Genomic DNA, 17,263 nt, shown 5'->3' with positions numbered 1-17,263 from the left:
GAATGCCGATCGCCACGTTGGGGTCAGGAAGCCATTTCAATACAACTTATGTGGAATACAACTTATGTGGTGATATATATTTTGACGGCAGCAAGGATCCTTTGGGCCAAATATTGGAAATCGGACACAATACCTCATAGACACGAATTAATATATAAACTATTAGAAGTAGCAGAAATTGATAAACTGAATGTAACATTATGTGGGAAGGATGAGAGTGTATTTGAAAAACGGTGGTCGGGAGTGTATGAATGGTTAGAGAAAGAGCAAAAAAAAAAAGACTCTAAAGCATATTCCATTTTGTATATGTTTATTTTCTTGTTAATGTTTTAACTTATAAATAAAAATGATTTAAAAAAAGGAAGCCATTATTCTCCAGGCCCGTTTGGCCCAGGGATCCTGGAGGTCTTTTTGTCATCTTCTGGGCGTGGAACAGGGGTCACTGGGGGTGTGTGGGGGGGGGGAAGGTATTTGTGGATTTCCTGCCTGGTGCAGGGGGTTGGACTAGATGACCTTGGAGGTCCCTTCCCACTCTATGATTCTTTGATTCACAGAATGCGTAGGAAGTGGGCCACCCTGCCTCTGGACCCGGGTGATTTTTCATGTGCCGCAAATCCAGACAGGCCCAGAAATCAAGATGGCCTGTTCCCCACCGCGGCACAATCAAGTCAGGCTTCCTCTTGGATTCACCAGCTGTCAGCTCCCAGTGACAGAGCCCTAGCACTCTTATTAAAAACTAGCCTGATACCCGTGTTTCGCTACGGTATTTAACTTCCATAAATCCAGTTATAATACTGATGATGTAAAGTCTGAAATGTAAGATTTGTTGCAGGAATTCTAATGGAGAAGATTGTAGTGTAAGAAATGAAGTGAGACATACGTACTTTTTCCCTCTCTACTGAAGGACCTCTCTGTCAACTGTTGGGGCGGGCTCCCTTGTGGCTTTAAGCACCCTTCAACTGCTGCTGCACCTGACAGACAACCGCCTGTTAGGTGTAGGAGGTGGGGGAGTGTGTTGGAAGCCTTCAGAGAGGCTGGGCCAGCAGCATCGCTAAGGTGATCCTACTGGGGCGGTATCCCTGATGGATTAAAGTACCCTGGCCCTGCTCCTACACCTGACCGACCCCAGCCTGTCTGGTGTTGGGGGGGGGGATTGTATTTAAAGGCATTGCGGAGGCTGGGCCAGCAGCAGGGCTAAGGCAATCCTGCTGAGCGAACCTCCCCGGTGGCTGTAAGCATCCCACCTCCTCTCCTACACCTGACAGGCAGATGCCTGTCCAGTGTAGGAGGGGGAGGGGGAGGAGTATTAGAAGCCACTGTGGAGGCAGGGCCGGCAGGATCACTAAGGTGTTACTGCTGGGGTGGGCTCCCTCAGGGCTTTAAGCACCCTGCAACCACTGCTGTACCTGACAGACAACCACCTGTTAGGTGTAGGAGTTGGGGGGAGTGTGTTGGAAGCCATCAGAGAGGCTGGGCCAGCAGCATTACTACACCCCACAGGTGGCTGTTGGCTGTTCCTGATTTCCTCAACTGTCATGAGCTGTCTGCAGTCTCCTGTAACTGTTGTGGGTTTTTTTACCTCAGAACACTGAGCTCTGCCGCTGACCAATCAGAGAGTGGGGGGTGCAGGGAGACAGCTGCCTGGCAGCCGCATAGGAATCAAGGGGGGGAGCACATTTCCCCCCTTTTGACCCACTTAGGGGTCGGATTTCTACAAATCCCTTCTTAGTGAGGACCTATGCCATGGTGGGAGCGCTCTCCCCAAATTTGGTGTCTCTAGGTCTAGCAGTTTGGCCTGGGCGCTGATTTCACGGTGAGGGGACTTTCTTTTATATATATATAGAAGACAGACAAGCCTAAAAACCACTGACAATTTCCCTACACTTCAGTAGGGGGGATAGTGATCGTGGACTACACTGATAACGAATTATCTGATGCTTTATGTTTTATCTCACATAAAGGCGCCAATTTAAGCAGCATGGAATGGAACGCCATCAATCTTACGAAGATATGTAAAGCCCGAGGAAGAATCTGTTCCAGTGTATCTGAAGAAGTGTGCATGCACAGGAAAGCTTGTTGTTGTTGTTCAGTCGCACAGTCGAGTCCGACTCTTTGCAACCCCATGGACCAGATCATGCCAGGCCTTCCGGTCTTCCGTCGTCCTCTGAAGTTGGCTCAACTTCATGTTCGTTGCATCTATGACACTGTATAACCATCTCATCCTTTGCCGTCCCCGTCTTCTTTGACCTTCAGTCTTTCCCAGCATCAGGGTCTTCTCCAGGGAATGCTCCCTTCTCATTGGGTGGCCAAAGTATTTGAGCTTCAGCTTCACTATCTGGCCTTCCAGGGAACAGTCAGGGTTGATTTATTCTGGCTTATACCCAGAATAAAACTCTGTTGGTCATAAAAGGTCCACTAGATGCAAACTCTGTTCCGTTGCTTCCGACCAACACGTACAGGCTAAGCCTACAGGGATCAATGGGGCTTAACCTGGAACAACTGTGTATAGGATTGCAGGGCCGGTCTCTTTTGCATCCCAGCTGCCCACTCTGCATCTACAACCACTTTTACATTTTTTCATTGAAAAGATAATGGGGTCAATTTGACCCCAAATCAAAGAGAATGGTGGAAACCACTAAATATCCAAGTCAATGGTGGAGGACGTCTAGAAAACTCCAGATATATAGGTCCCGGTCACACAGGCCGGAAAATGCGGGGGGGGGGGAAGCGTGGCTGTTTGCCCCGGAGCAAACTAACGCGTGGCCGCCGGATCACATGTCCCGCTGACGTCCCGTGGTTCGGGGGGAGGTGCCGATCACACGACAATCCTGCGGTGCGGCAAAGAAGCGGTGTGGCGCGATCACAGCAGCAATGGCTAGGCGCCGCTGCCGTGGCAAACGGGGTTGTGGTTTTTTAAAAACCGAAGTGTGTGCATGCGCCGTTGGGTGCATGTGCGCATCCCGTGGAGACTTGGGGGGGGGGGCTTTTTGCGACAGGACATGGGCGGGCGCCAGATGCCACAAACTACCACCAGAAACGCGATCAGACGCCCGCCCTTGCCCTGCGGTTTCTGGAAGCTAGTACCTCGGAGCTACTAGTTTTTTACGCTGCATCTTCAGCGGGAAGCCTCGGGTTCGCCACGGGAGCTCTACGCTTCCTGGATCTTGCGGTGTGATCGCGCCCAGAAAATCCGCCTATCTTCCGTCTCTGTAGCGTGGCTAATGCTTCGTGTGACCGCAGCCATAATAAGCCATGGCGTACAATTGTGCCTAAAACCACAGTAGCTATACGATGTTGCTGCTACCACTAAGATAAAGATATGAGAGTCCATGGGCAAAAGTGGCTAAGCAAACAAACCGTCAATTGCCAAGTTCTACCCTGCTGTCTGGCCACAGTTCTCCAAGATACCCTTCATTCTCTCAGGGAGAGGCTGTGGCTCAGTGCAGAAGGCCCCAAATTCAATCCCCCGGCAAAAAAACAACAACAAAAAACCCTCTGCCTGCAACCCTGGAGCGGGGATCCCCAATCTTTTCGATCCTGTGGGCAACTTTGGAATTCTGACACAGTGTGGTGGGCACAGGAACAAAATGGCTACCACGGGAGGAGCGGCCAATCACAAAATGGCTGCCACAGCAAACAGCCTCGTGCGGCGGTAGCAGCTGATGCCGAGCAACGTTTTTTTAAAAAAAACCTGCACAGCCAATCAAATCTCCAGTGGCCAATCAGAAGCCTGGCTGGGCAAAAGACCCACCTGCCCCCCCCCCGGCTCGGCAAGCACCAGGAAAGGTGTTGGCAGGCCACAGGGGGCTCGTGGGCACCAGGTTGGGGACACCTGCCCCAGAGATCTGCCGCTGGTGTGAATAGACAATACTGACCTTGATGGACCAAGGGTCTGATTCGGTAGGGTGCCCCGCCACGTATATTTCTATCACATCTCTGGGGAACCTTGTCCTTACCTGGTATACCTGGTCCGTGGTGCTATTCTTCTTGACTCGGACGGTCACCGTCGTGATGTCTGGTAGCGCCACTCGGAGTTCCACGTCTGACACTCCGTTGTAATTCTGGAAGGCAAGAAGCAGAAAAAGGCCAGGGATTTTTTTAAAGAAAAAGATTATCTTTTCATTAGATTAAGGGTCCGATTGACCCACAGCACACAAAGCTGGCCCTTCAATCGTTTTGTGGTGTCACTATGCCAGGAAAGGGAAGGGAAACTTTTCAAAAGTCATTAATTGCTCACCAGGTGCCGTGAAATAGGTAGGCAGGAGGTTCGGATGGGACAAAAGGAAATATGACTTCACACAGAGAGTGATTAGAAATGTGGGATTCACTGCCAGAGGTTGTAGTGATGGCCACAGGCATAGACAGCTTTAAAATGGAGGATAAGTCTCTCAATGGCTACTAGCCATAGGTGAATGAGGAGAACCTCCACATTTGGAGGCAGTCAGTCCCTGAATCCCAGTACAGGAGGCAACATCGGGGGAAGGCCTGGGCCTCTCTGCCCTGTGGTTGGCCCTCCAGAGGAACTGGTTGGAGGCTGGACTAGAGGGACCCTCCCCGGTCTGATCCAGCTGGGGTCTTCTGACATTCTTATGAATGGCCTCAGCCTCCCTGCCCTGTTGTTGGCCGTCCAGAGGAACTGGTTGCCCGCTGTGTGAGACAGGATGCTGGACTAGATGGACTATTGGTCTGATCCAGCAGGGCTCTTCTTATGTTCTTATCAAAGCCTTGGCCTCTCTGCCCTGCTATTGGCCCTCCAGGAAAACTAGCCGGCCACTGTGTGTGACGGGATGCTGGACTAGAAGAGAGAAGAGAAGAAGAGATTGGATTTATGCCCCGCCCTTCACTACCCAAAGGTGTCTCAGAGCGGCTTCCAAACCCCTTTCCCTTCCCCACCCCACAACAGACACCCTGTGAGGTAGGCGGGGCTGAGAGAGCTCTGACAGAAACTGCTCTTTTTCAAGGACAGCTCTTATCAGAACTACGGCTTGCCCAAGGTCATCCAGCCAGGTGCAAGTGGAGGAGTGGGGGAATCAAACCCGGTTCTCCCAGATCAGAGTCCGCGTCCACTACTCATCTGAGGCTAGATGGGTGGCAACCCAAGAAAGGGCAACAAAACATTTTTGGGGGGAGGGAAACCCCTTGCCCAGGAAATTCATCATTCTCCCTCTGTCATTATCTTCTCCCAGCAGGTGGAGACCTTTCTGCTTCATTTGGCACACCCCCAGTACATTCTTATTGGCTCTCCTCCCTGGTTGTGCTTGTTGCACTTCTTTACATTCTTAAAGGTAAAGGTTCCCTTGCTCGAAAGCCAGTCGAGTCCGACTCTAAGCCGAAGAGCCAGCTCTGTCCGAAGACATTTCCGTAGTCATGTGGCCGGCATGACTACACACCAAGGTGCACGGAACACTGTTCCCTTCCCACCGAAGTGGTCCCTCTTTATCTACTTGCAATTTCTTGCTTTCGAACTGCTAGGTTGGTAGGAGCTGGAACTAGAGACGGGAGCTCACTCCGTCAGGCGGCACCCGGTCTCGAACTGCTGAACTACCAACCTTCCACAGCCTGCAGTTCAGCGTCTTTACCACTTGAGCCACCGCAGCTCTTACTGTAGCTTTACATTCTTACTGTATAGTTAAATATTTATGTAAATGCTATTTTAATTTTAAAAGTTTTAATGCCTTGATTTTTATTTATTTTTTGCCTTGGGGACCCTACGTGGGTGGCAAGGTAAAGGTAAAGGTTCCCTTGCTCGAAAGCCAGTCGAGTCCGACTCTAGGGTTGCGGTGCTCGTCTCCATTTCAAAGCCGAAGAGCCAGCGCTGTCCGAAGACGTTTCCGTGGTCATGTGGCCGGCATGACTAAACACCAAGGCGCACGGAACGCTGTTCCCTTCCCACCGAAGTGGTACCTATTTATCTACTTGTAATTTCTTGCTTTCGAACTGCTAGGTTGGCAGGAGCTGGAACTAGAGACGGGAGCTCACTCCGTCATGCGGCACCCGGGTCTCGAACTGCTGAACTACTGACCTTCCACAGCCTGCAGTTCAGTGTCTTAACCACTTGAGTTTTCCACGTGGGTGGCAAAGGGGCACATAAATGTTTTAAGTAACGAGTAATCCCCTTTACGGTTGCGTAAGCAAGGGATCCCCAACACGGTGCCCGGGGGCGTCGCAGGGCCCACCAACACCTCTCCTGGCACCGGCCAAGTGTTTTGAGAAAGCTGGTTTTATTCCCACTGGCTCCTCTTCCCAAGTGTATTTTTAATATCACTCCTCTTCTGCACTTGGGCTTCCTAGGTGTGGCTCCACTTCCCACTGCAGCCATTTTGTAAGTGGCTCCGCCTCCTGCTGCAGCCATTTTGTAGTTGTGCCCACCACCCAACGTCAGAATTCCAAAGGTGTCCAAGGGCTCAAAAAGGGGGCTGCGGACCCTTGGCGTAAGCCATCTCTATCCCGTGGCAGCGAAGTCCACAAACCAACTCCAGGTTGTGCGAAGAGAAGAAGAAGAGGAGATTGGATTTATGCCCCGCCCTTCACTACCCAAAGGAGTCTCAGAGCGGCTTGCAAACTCCTTTCCCTTCCCCTCCCCACAACAGACACCCTGTGAGGTAGGTGGGGCTGAGAGAGCTCTGAGAGAACTGCCCTTGAGAGAACTTGTGACTGACCCAAGGTCCCACCAGCATACTTAACAAGGGATACTCCGAAATTCAGGTCATTCTGTCACTTTGATCTAGAAGAAGAGATTGGATTTATGCCCCGCCCTTCACTACCCAAAGGAGTCTCAGAGCGGCTTGCAAACTCCTTTTCCCTCTGCCTCCCAACAACAGACACCCTGTGAGCAATGCTCCCTCTAAGATAGGGAATCCTGTGAGCAAAAATTCCTATTTGTGAGCTACTGGCATGAAAGTTGTGAGCGAGCTGTTTGGCTACTGCATAAATTAGTTTGCTGTGGAGCCCTCCTTCCTGAACTAAGACAAAAATGTGTGAGCCGGAGGCTAAAAAACTGTGAGCTAGCTCACACTAACTCAGCTTAGAGGGAACACTGCAGGCTGTGAGGTAGGCGGGGCTGAAAGAGCTCTGACAGAAACTGCTCTTTTTTCAAGAGCAGCTCTTATCAGAACTACGGCTTGCCCAAGGCCACACCAGCAGCTGCAAGTGGAGGAGTGGGGAATCAAACCCGGTTCTCCCAGATTAGTGTCCGCGCTCCTAACCACGACACCAAACGGGCTCTAGAGGTTCTGGACCCCCTGCCCGCCAGCTCCGTTGGGGGTCGCTCAGAAGCCAGAAGTCACTCTGCACCGTGACTTCGGCACGCCCTGGAATTTTAAACAGTTCTTGGGCCTCTGCACTCGGAAAGAGGAGGCGTGAACGAGGCCCTCGGTTCTTTCACAGCCAGTGCTGTTTACGGGGCTTTGAAACCTTTTCAGTCCCACTTTGGTGCTGCTGACAAAGGGCCCCTCCCCCTCGAGACGGTTGTCATGGCACCTACGAAACGGCAATAAAACAAAACCGAAATGGAAGCCGGTAAAGTGGTGAGGACTGGGGCCGTCTTCTCCTATTGCTCTGTGCACAGAACGCAAGAGCTTTCCCGAATTCCTCTCTGCTCCTACAGCGCCCCCTTCCAAAACCCAGAAAGATCATTCTCAAAATTGTAGTTCCTGCTGTCTGGGTTGAAGGGTGGTGGTGGTCTAGGGTCAGGGCGCTCCCTCTAAGCTGCGTTAGTGTGAGCTAGCTCCCAGTTTCTTAGCCGCTAGCTCACACATTTTTGTCTCGGCTCAGGAAGGAGGGCTCCAGAGCAAACTAAACTACGCAGTAGCCAAATCGCCTGCTCACAACTTTAATGCCAGTGGCTCACAAGCAGTGTTCCCTCTAAGCTGAGTTAGTGTGAGCTAGCTCACAGTTCTTTAGCCTCCGGCTCACACATTTTTGTCTTAGCTCAAGAAGGATGGCTCCAGAGCAAACTCATTTATGCAGCAGCCAAATGGCTCACTCACAACTTTTATGCCAGCAGCTCACAAGGTAGAATTTTTGCTCACAGGACTCCACAGCTGAGAGGAAGCATTGCCTGTGAGGCAGGCGGGGCTGAGAGAGCTCTCTCAAGGACTGTCCTTGAGAGCTCTGAAAGAACTTGTAAATGACCCAAGGTCACAGCAGCAGCTGCATGTGGAGGAGTGGGGAACGAAACCCAGTTTGGTGTCGTGGTTAAGTGCGCGGACTCTAATCTGGGAGAACCGGGTTTGATTCCCCACTCCTCCACTTGCACCTGGCTGGATGACCTTGGGCAAGCCGTAGTTCTCTCAGAGCTGTTCTTGAAAAAGAGCCATTTCTGTCAAGAGCTCTCTCAGCCCCGCCTACCTCACAGCGTGTCTGTTGTGGGGAGGGGGAGGGAAAGGAGTTTGTAAGCCGCTCTGAGACTCCTTTGGGTAGTGAAGGGCGGGGTATGAATCCAGGCTCTTCTTCTTCTTCTCAGATTAGAGTCCGCGCTCTTAACCACTACACCAAACTGGCTCTCAAGGTCACCTATGCAAGGAAGGACTGGCCAAGGATGGAATCCCACTGCATCGGAAGTAGGATTTTTGCTCACAAGACTCCACAGCTGAGAGGGAGTGTCGGTGCCAGCTCTTGGTTGGAAACTACCTGGAGATTAGAGGGATGGAGCCTAGGGTTTGAGGAGGGGAAGGACCTCAGCAGGATACAATGCCACAGAGTCCACCCTCCAAAGCAGCCATTTTGGCCAGGGAGACTGAGCCCTACCAGCTGGAGAGCAAGTCCAATACTGGGGAGAGCAAGTCTAATACTGGGGGGTCTCCAGGCCCCACCTGGAGGTTGGCAGCCCTATCGAGGGTGCAGAAAGGCACGGGGATGAAACTGCTCCTCCTCCCTCTTCCCCAAGTGCAGAACTCCATCCTCTTGTCCATCTTCATTTCAGCCTATCAACCCTCCCGCTGTTCCCACGACCCCGGAACACTCGTTCCGGGAGCTGAAGGGGCTGCAGTCGCCAAGAGGAAGGCAGGGAAGCTTCAGTCTGGTGTGGTGGTTCAGTGCGCGGACTCTAATCTGGGAGAACCGGGTTTGATTCCCCACTCCTCCACTTGCACCTGGCTGGATGACCTTGGGCAAGCCTTAGTTCTGATAAGAACTGTTCTTGGAAAAGAGCTCCAAAGAAGGAGAGCCCAACACCTCCGAGTTTGGTGTAGCGGTTAGGAGCATGGACACTAATCTGGGCGAACTGTGTTTGATTCCCCATTCCTCCACATGAAGCCAGCTGGGTGACCTTGGGTCAGTCACAGTTCTCACGGAGCTGTCCTCTCAAGAGCCGTTCTTGAGAGAAAGAGAGAGCTCTCTCAGCCCCACCTACCTCACAGGGTGTCTAATGCTCCCTCTACGCTGTGGAATCCTGTGAGCAAAAATTCTACTCTGTGAGCTACCGGCATTAAAGTTGTGAGCAAGCGATTTGGCTACTGCATAAATTAGTTTGCTCTGGAGCCCTCCTTCCTGAGCAAAGACAAAAATGTGTGAGCCGGAGGGTAACGAACTGTGAGCTGGCTCACACTCAGCTTAGAGGGAACACTGATGGTGTCTGTTGTGGGGAGGGGAAGGGAAAGGAGTTTGTAAGCCGCTCTGAGACACCTTTGGGTAGCGAAGGGCGGGGTATGAATCCAACCTCCTCTTCTTCTTTTACCTCACGGGGTGTCTGTTGTGAGGAGGGGAAGGGGAAGGAGTTTGTAAGCCGCTCTGAGACACCTTTGGGTAGTGAAGGGCGGGGGCGTAAATCCAATCTCTTCCCCTTCTCCTTCTCTTCTCTTCCACGCAAGGACGGCTGGACCCACGCCAGGAGAGAGACAGGAGGCAGCGCCGTTTTACAGACAAGCTCTCGAGGCGCAAGAGGACGGTCTCTGCCGAGCCTCTGACAGCTGCGTCGGAGCAGTCCTGGCGGATCCCGGCCAGACGCAGTGCTGCAGAGACAATCCCCGCTCAGCCGAGGCCGAGACGTTTCCCGGACCTGCTGGCTTTGGGTCTTTAACGGGAGACGATCGAAACCACAACCTCCTGGGCCGAAGCCTGCCATCCGGCACGTGTGTGACCCCCACCCCACCCCCGGGGGTGGGGGGCGCTTACCTCATCGGATTCTGACAAGAACTCCTGCATGACGTCGCTCTCCCCGATGACTCGGATGGAACACACTGCGGGACCAAGTACAACGGGGCCACGGTCAGTGGCTGTGCTGGATGCGGGGAGAGGGGGAGGGGCAGGAAGGGAGATCGCTGCTGGCTCCTGAACTACTCAAGCAGGACCTTGCAGAGCCTGGTCCCCGGGGGGGGGGAGAAGGGGGGGGGGGGGGGGGTTTCGTCCCACCTTCCGAGCTGTAGACTCTTAGGACCCACCCAGAGCACCAGCCTGGAACGTTTCGTGCACCGTGCCGATGTGACGCTGCCCTGTCCGCCCCGCCCCCCAATGCACACGCTGCCCAGTCTTTCTGACCAAGGTACTGGTCAGCCTCACTACCACTACGTGTTAAGCCGTACATAACCAGAAGCCTTTAGGAGTGGGGCAGAAAAGGACAATTAATAATGGGCTTGCCCTAACAGGAGGTCTTTAAGCAGAGACCAGAAAGTTGTCTGCTAAGAATGCTCCTGCTTTCAACTTACAGCACCAACCAGGGGGGCGGGACACAGAAGTCGATTCGGGGGGGATTGCGGGGGATCGCCGTTCCCCCGGGTGAGGTCAGGGGGCGGGGCACATGATGAAGCCCCGCCCCCTGCTTCCGGCCGCCCCGCTTCCTGCCCTCATTCAGCCAGGAGGAGGCAGGAGAAGAGGGAGGGTAAGTTGCTTCCTCCCTGCCTCTCCCCACCCCTGCCTGCCTGGGGCCAGGGAGGGCCTTGGCGGGGCTTCCTCGCACTCCTGCCGGCCTTGCAGGTCCACTGCAGGGTCTTATGATGTCAGGGGATGTGGCATATGCTAATGAGTTATGCTAATGAGTTCCCCTAGCTCTTTTTCTACGAAACGACCCCTGGTGGGACACAGGCTTCCCACTCCAACCAAGGGGCGGGACACAGGCTTCCCACTCCAACCAGGGGGCGGGACACAGCCTTCCCGCACCAAACCAGGGGGCGGGACACAGCCTTCCCGCACCAAACCAGGGGGCGGGACACAGCCTTCCACACCAACCAGGGGGCGGGACACAGCCTTCCACACCAACCAGGGGGCGGGACACAGCCTTCCGCACCAACTAGGGGGCGAGACACAGCCTTCCCACACCAAACCAGGGGGCGGGACACAGCCTTCCACACCAACCAGGGGGCGGGACACAGCCTTCCGCACCAACTAGGGGGCGAGACACAGCCTTCCCACACCAAACCAGGGGGCGGGACACAGCCTTTCCGCACCAAACCAGGGGGCGGGACGCAGCCTTCCCGCACCAAAACAGGGGTTGGGACACAGGCTTCCCGCACCAACCAGAGGGCGGGGCACAGGTTTCCCATAAGGTGCCTTCCCATTCTAGGACGCTAGGAATGCAGGCTTCCATTCAAGGCTCATTCCCTCCCCACTCTTGGCTTCCAACGAAGCGAGGGCAACGGGGGCCAGAAGAATGCTGCAGCTCAGCATGCCAGCCAGTGGACAGCAACAGGTCACGTGGAGCTTTCCGCCAACCCAGGCCCTTGGGCCAAAAAAGGCAAGCCGCGTACCCTTTTCTAGGTATTCCTCCAGCCCCCGCCGCCTGGCGTCCAACTGCTGCTCCGATAGCGAGAAGGGCCATTTGCCCGGCAGGCGTGGGAAAGTGAAGTTGGCGAACTCTCGCTTCAGGTTCTGGTGCAGGATGGCGAATTCCCGATACCGCTTTGAACACAGCTGCCGGCCCGCCATGTAAACATTATAAACCTAAATGGGGTGGGGGGGGAGGACATAAAAGGGAAAGAAAAAAAACAAAGCACTGTTAAGGCATTCTGCCATTGGGCTAGACCCAGATTTGGGGGGGCTTTCCAAAAAGGAGGAGACTGGATTTATACCCCGCCCTTCACTCGGAGTCTCAGAGCGGCTGACACACTCCTTTCCCTTCCCCTCCCCACAACAGACACCCTGGGAGGTAGGCGGGGCTGAGAGAGCTCTTTCCAGAACTGTCCTTGAGAGAACAGCTCTTATCAGAACTATGGCCTGCCCAAGGTCATCCAGCAGGTGCAAGTGGAGGAGTGGGGAATCAAACCTGGTTCTCCCAGATTATAGAGTCCGCACACTTAACCACTACACCAAACTGGGTTGGACTCTGGAAGAATTTTAGCGCAACCGTTTCAAGATTTTAGAAACAAGCTTCATCGTTACACAGGCCATTTTTCACTGCACAATCTGTCTGACCGTTTGTGGCTCATCATGGTCACCCTGCAAGGTAGGCCAGGCTGAGAGACAGTGGGTGCTTTCGCACATGCTAAATAACCCACTTTCAATCCACTTTCGGTGTACCTTGCAACAGATTGTTACTTTCTGAAATGGCAAATCCCACTTGCAGACAATCACTGAAATGCATTAAAAGTCAATTGAAAGGGCATTATTTGGCGTGTGGGAAAGCGTACGGCTTGTTCAAAAGAGGCATTACGTGAGCTTTGTGGCTGAGCAGGTGAATGAACCTGGCTTTCCTGCATCCAAACATAACATTCTACAATATCTGCAGCAATGCCTCCGCTGTCAGAAACTACCGCCCTCCCTTCAATGCTCCCTCTAAGCTGTGGAGTCTTGTGAGCAAAAATTCTACTTTGTGAGCTCCTGGCATTAAAGTTGTGAGCGAGCGATTTGGCGATGGCATAAACTACTTTGCTCTGGAGCACTCCTTCCTGAGCTAAGAGAAAAATGTGTGACCCAGAGGCTAAAAACCTGTGCGCTAGCTCACACTCACTCAGCTTAGAGGGAACACTGCGCCCCCGTCAATGTAGTTGGGACTGGGGCAAAACCCTTTCGCAAAACTTTTATCTACCACTGCACACCAATGTTCCCTCTAAGCTGTGGAGTCTTGTGAGCAAAAATACTACTTTCTGAGCTACTGGCATTCAAGTTGTGAGCTCCTTCCTGAACTAAGACTAGAATGTGTGAGCCGGAGGCTAGAAAACTGTGAGCTGGCTCACACTAACTGAGTTTAGAGGAAACCCTGCTGCACGCAAGACACTTCTCCTCCAGTGTTCCCTCTAAGCTGAGTTAGTGTGAGCTAGCTCGGTTTTTTAGCCTCCGGCTCACACATTTTTGTCTTAGCTCAGGGAGGAGGGCTCCAGAGCAAACTAATTTCTGCAGGAGCCAAATGGCTGGCTCACAACTTTAATGCCAGCAGCTCACAAAGTAGCATTTTTGCCCATGAGACTCCACAGCTTAGAGGGAGCATCGTGTTCTCCTCTTGGAAGGCCAAGGAAAATCCCAGATCGTACAACCGGCTATTAAAGCTTTATTAGGGGAGCCGTGGCGCAGAGGATTTATCCTCTGGTTAATACATCTGAGCTGAACAGAGCTGCTGTCAGTTCTAGCCCGCGCTGGTGTGAGCTACCAGCCTTGTCCCCAGCTCACCGTCCACCCAGCGGTTCGAAAGCTTCGGCGAGTAGATAAAATGGGTACCACTCCTTAGAGAGGGTGGGCACACTAAACCCCTGTGGGGGAGGTGTTAGCCGGCGAACGGAAGGTCCAGCTTGTAAGCTTGGAAGCCTGGAAAAAAGACCTCTTCGGCATTAAGAAGCCTGTGATGAGCCAATCCGGCCAGGCGGTGGCAGTGCGGCGCTACGACTCAAAAAAGCAGTCCTGGAAGAACTGACGTCATCTAGCCAAGCCGAAAAAGTGAATGCCGTCCGGAACACGCCTGAAGCTTACAGCTAAACAAAATCCCCGTCGGGCAAAAGGGTGCGATTTAAAGAATTATATGTTGTCCTCCCTTACCCTATGAAACATTGTTAGTCCCTTGTGAAAACTTGTGTAACTGTAAATCGCTCAGAGCCAGCAGCTCTGCAGGATGAAGATCAATAAAGCGAAAGGTATTATTATTATTATTATTATTATTATTATTATTATTATTATGCCTCAGGAACGTTTCAAAAGGCTTTTAAGCCCCGCACAGGGCCTGAGCCTAGAAATGTAACTTCTTGAGCTGATGATGCAATTGAGGGTGCCGGTGTTTTAAACATCTGATATCCTCCGAGGTTTGTCAGCATCCAGGCGGGGCCCTGGAGATCTCCTTAGAGTTACAACCGACCTCCAGATGAAAGGGATCGGTACTGATGCACCGATCTGTGCCCTGTGTGCTCCCGGGGCCGAAGAAGGAACGCACGGCTGGGGTCCGGGGAGTGGATAAAACATCTGTTTATTGCAATAATCAGGAAAATACAGGACTGGATACCTCAGCACCCAGTAACGCCAAGCTGCATTCTGCCCCAGCCAGGAAGGGCAGTAGGTCTTATACCCCGAATGACATCATGACAGTTTACGCAAAGAGAAACCCTCAATTGGTGTGCAACAGGTATCATCATCAGAGCACCATTTGAGCTGGCTCTCCTCTATTGGCAAGCGCCTCCCTGGATCAGAATTACAAGCCTTCACGTTTTCTTATCTGGTCACGGATGATAGGGGGGCTTTAGGGAGCAAGGAGGCCTTCTTTTGGCCTCATTCCTGGCTTATTTGCTTCAGCCTGGAACTAGTGGGGTTTCCTGATAAGGCGCATGGAACTTAGCTCTTGGCAGACTTAGTGGGGCCAGATGTTCTATTCTACACAGAAAGCTGTTTGTTTTGAAAACACGAACTTCTCTTCTCAAGTGCCCTTCAGCTGAGGAACTTGTAATTTCAAGACGTACACGTCATTCCATCATGTTCTGAATCTATCTAAAAGATAATTCCAGGTAAAAAAGGTTACGGTTCCCTTGCTCGAAAGCCAGTCGAGTCCAACTTTAGGGTTGCGGTGCTCATCTCCGTTTCAAAGCTGAAGAGCCAGCGCTGTCTGAAGACGTTTTCGTGGTCATGTGGCCGGCATGACTAAACACCAAGGCGCACGGAATGCTGTGACCTTCCCACCGAAGGGGTACCTATTTATCTACTTGCAATTTCTTGCTTTCGAACTGCTAGGTTGGCAGGAGCTGGAACTAGAGACGGGAGCTCACTCCGTCATGTAGCAACTCGGGTCCTGAACTGCTGAACTACCGACCTTCCACAGCCTGCAGTTCAGCGCCTTAATCACTTGAGCCACCACAGCTCCATGTAATTCCAGGTAGGGGAGATATAAACTTTATAAAGGACACAAACACAAAGGTTTAAAAAAAAAAAAACATGCTTAAAACATGAGCACTCTTGCAATATTTTGATTATTTAACAGAGTCTGAGAACTGACACCTCTTGCTCTGAATCACTGCACCAAAATGTCTGTGCTGTTGCAATCTTGAGTGTGCTGTTCAGGTGTGTATCTGTAAGTTGCAAAGCTACGATGACGCAGCAGCGGCAGAACTGGAAGAAGAAGCAGAAGACAGCCGGGTTCCACTGTGGGCCTGACAGGAGCCCTCTGGGGGCCTGATATGACCCCCGGGCCGCATGTTTGACAGCCCTGCTCTAATTACTTCTATTCGCAGTCTCTTCTGCTTGGGCTAAATACTAAAAATCAAACTCTTCGTAAAACGGAATAACAGCTGGCATTATACATGTCAAGAGAAATGCCAGAAATCACAATAGGGTTGCCAAACCCCCCCCCCCGGTTTGCCCGGGGGCCCCCCTTTTTTTGGTGGGGGGAAGCCCCGCCCCCAACACCCACATCCACCCATCTCTCTCCCTATAATTGTGTGGAACCCGTGTTTCCTCCCAAGCCCGATCTCTGCAAGCTTGCAGGGAAATGCCAGCTTTGTGCTCTTAAAAGGGAAACGCGGCTGCTCTTAAAGGGGAAACGCCGGCTCCTTTAAGTGCAGGGAACGTCCGTTTCTTGAGGTCTGGCGCACGGGCGAGTGGGTGGGGGGCGGCAGACGTCCCCAACATGACGTCATCACGTTGGGCATGCCACGCCCCCTCCAGGAACGCCCCCAAAGTCCCCCGCTGGGGGTGGAAGATGGACTTGGCAACCCTAAATCACAATCATAAATCACGTTCACTGGTCCCTTGTCCTACAGTTCCCCTGGAGAAAACGGCTGGTTGGGAAGGTGGACTCTATGGCATTATACTCCACTGAAGTCTCTCCCCTCCACAAACCCTCACCTCCACAGTCTCCGTCCTCCAACATGGAGTTGGCGTCCCTACATTCTCCCCACCGGAGAAAAACAGAGAAGGGCCACAGGTCAGCGGCAGGCTCCGTCCCCAGCATCTGCGACCCAAGGGTCTCCAGAAGGACGGCTGGGGAAGACTTCGGCCTGAGGACTGAGACGGGACTAGAGATGTGAAGGCCCGGAAAAAAACCCTGGAAAAATGGGGGGGGACTGTTCCCTCCCCCATTTTTTCCCTGAAGCCTTTTTTGTTTTTTGTTTTTAAAAAAATGGAAAAATTGAAAAAAGAAGAGAAAAGGGGGGGGGGAATAATTATGGAACGTTTTATTTTAACATGATAATTAAAATATTTTAAGACAAGGTGTTCAGATATTTTCCAAATCATTTCTAAAAAATATGCATGGTATCAGATTGATCTAATTTCTGTGCACTGAGGACAAGCAAGTCCTAGGTTACAAACTGAACTCTCCAATGCAAGAACAAGATGCATTTCTTCCTTTAGGAGGTGCTACTGTCACAAGAAAAGAAAAAGGTTTCAGTTTTGTTTTTGCATGTGGGTGGGTATTCTGTTTGTAATCATTGTTTGGATACACTATGTTTTTAATAGGCTAGTTGTGATAATTTCATGCCAAGTAAAAATCTCCATAGTCAAATTTTCTGTTCCTAAAGTAACAGAATGACTTTCAATCTGGAAAGGAAAACAGAAGTGCTAATGTAGCATTTTTTTCAATTTTTCTGAAAATTTCCATTTTTTCCTGAAAAAAACTGGGGTTTTTTCCGAGCTTCAAAATTTCCAGAAATTGTACAACTCTAGATGGGACGGAGGTCCCACACTGCCAGTCTGGCCCTAGCTACAGTGGGGCTCCGCCCCCTTCCTTAAAGGGCCCCTGCTTCTTAAAGGGCCCCTGCTTCTTAAAGGCCCCCCTCGCTTCTTCTTAAAAGCATTTAAAGGAATCCTTTAAAGGAAAACAGAAGTGCTAATGTAGCATTTTTTCCAATTTTTCTGAAAATTTCCATTTTTTCCTGAAAAAAACTGATTTATTTCCCGAGCTTCAAAATTTCTGGAAATTTTA

General features: G+C 51.8%; 1 protein-coding gene across 1 annotated transcript in view; it reads right to left on the bottom strand.

Annotated features, from left to right (window-relative positions):
• SNX27 (sorting nexin family member 27) overlaps nucleotides 1–17,263 on the bottom strand; it is a 48,160-nt gene that overhangs the window by 14,195 nt on the left and 16,702 nt on the right. Inside the window, exons 3-5 of the mRNA XM_015416027.1 lie at nucleotides 11,682–11,874; nucleotides 10,114–10,178; nucleotides 3,957–4,061 (exon numbers count right to left, since the gene is read on the bottom strand). Coding sequence (XP_015271513.1) covers nucleotides 3,957–4,061; nucleotides 10,114–10,178; nucleotides 11,682–11,874 — 363 coding nt within the window. The remainder of the gene's footprint in view (nucleotides 1–3,956; nucleotides 4,062–10,113; nucleotides 10,179–11,681; nucleotides 11,875–17,263) is intronic.

The sequence above is a fragment of the Gekko japonicus genome, unplaced genomic scaffold (assembly GCF_001447785.1).
Source record: "Gekko japonicus isolate JY-2015 unplaced genomic scaffold, Gekko_japonicus_V1.1 scaffold226, whole genome shotgun sequence".
In the NCBI taxonomy this organism is placed as follows: Eukaryota; Metazoa; Chordata; class Lepidosauria; order Squamata; family Gekkonidae; genus Gekko; species Gekko japonicus.
Note: the sequence above shows the minus strand (reverse complement) of the source record. Positions and strands in the feature narration are given on the sequence as shown.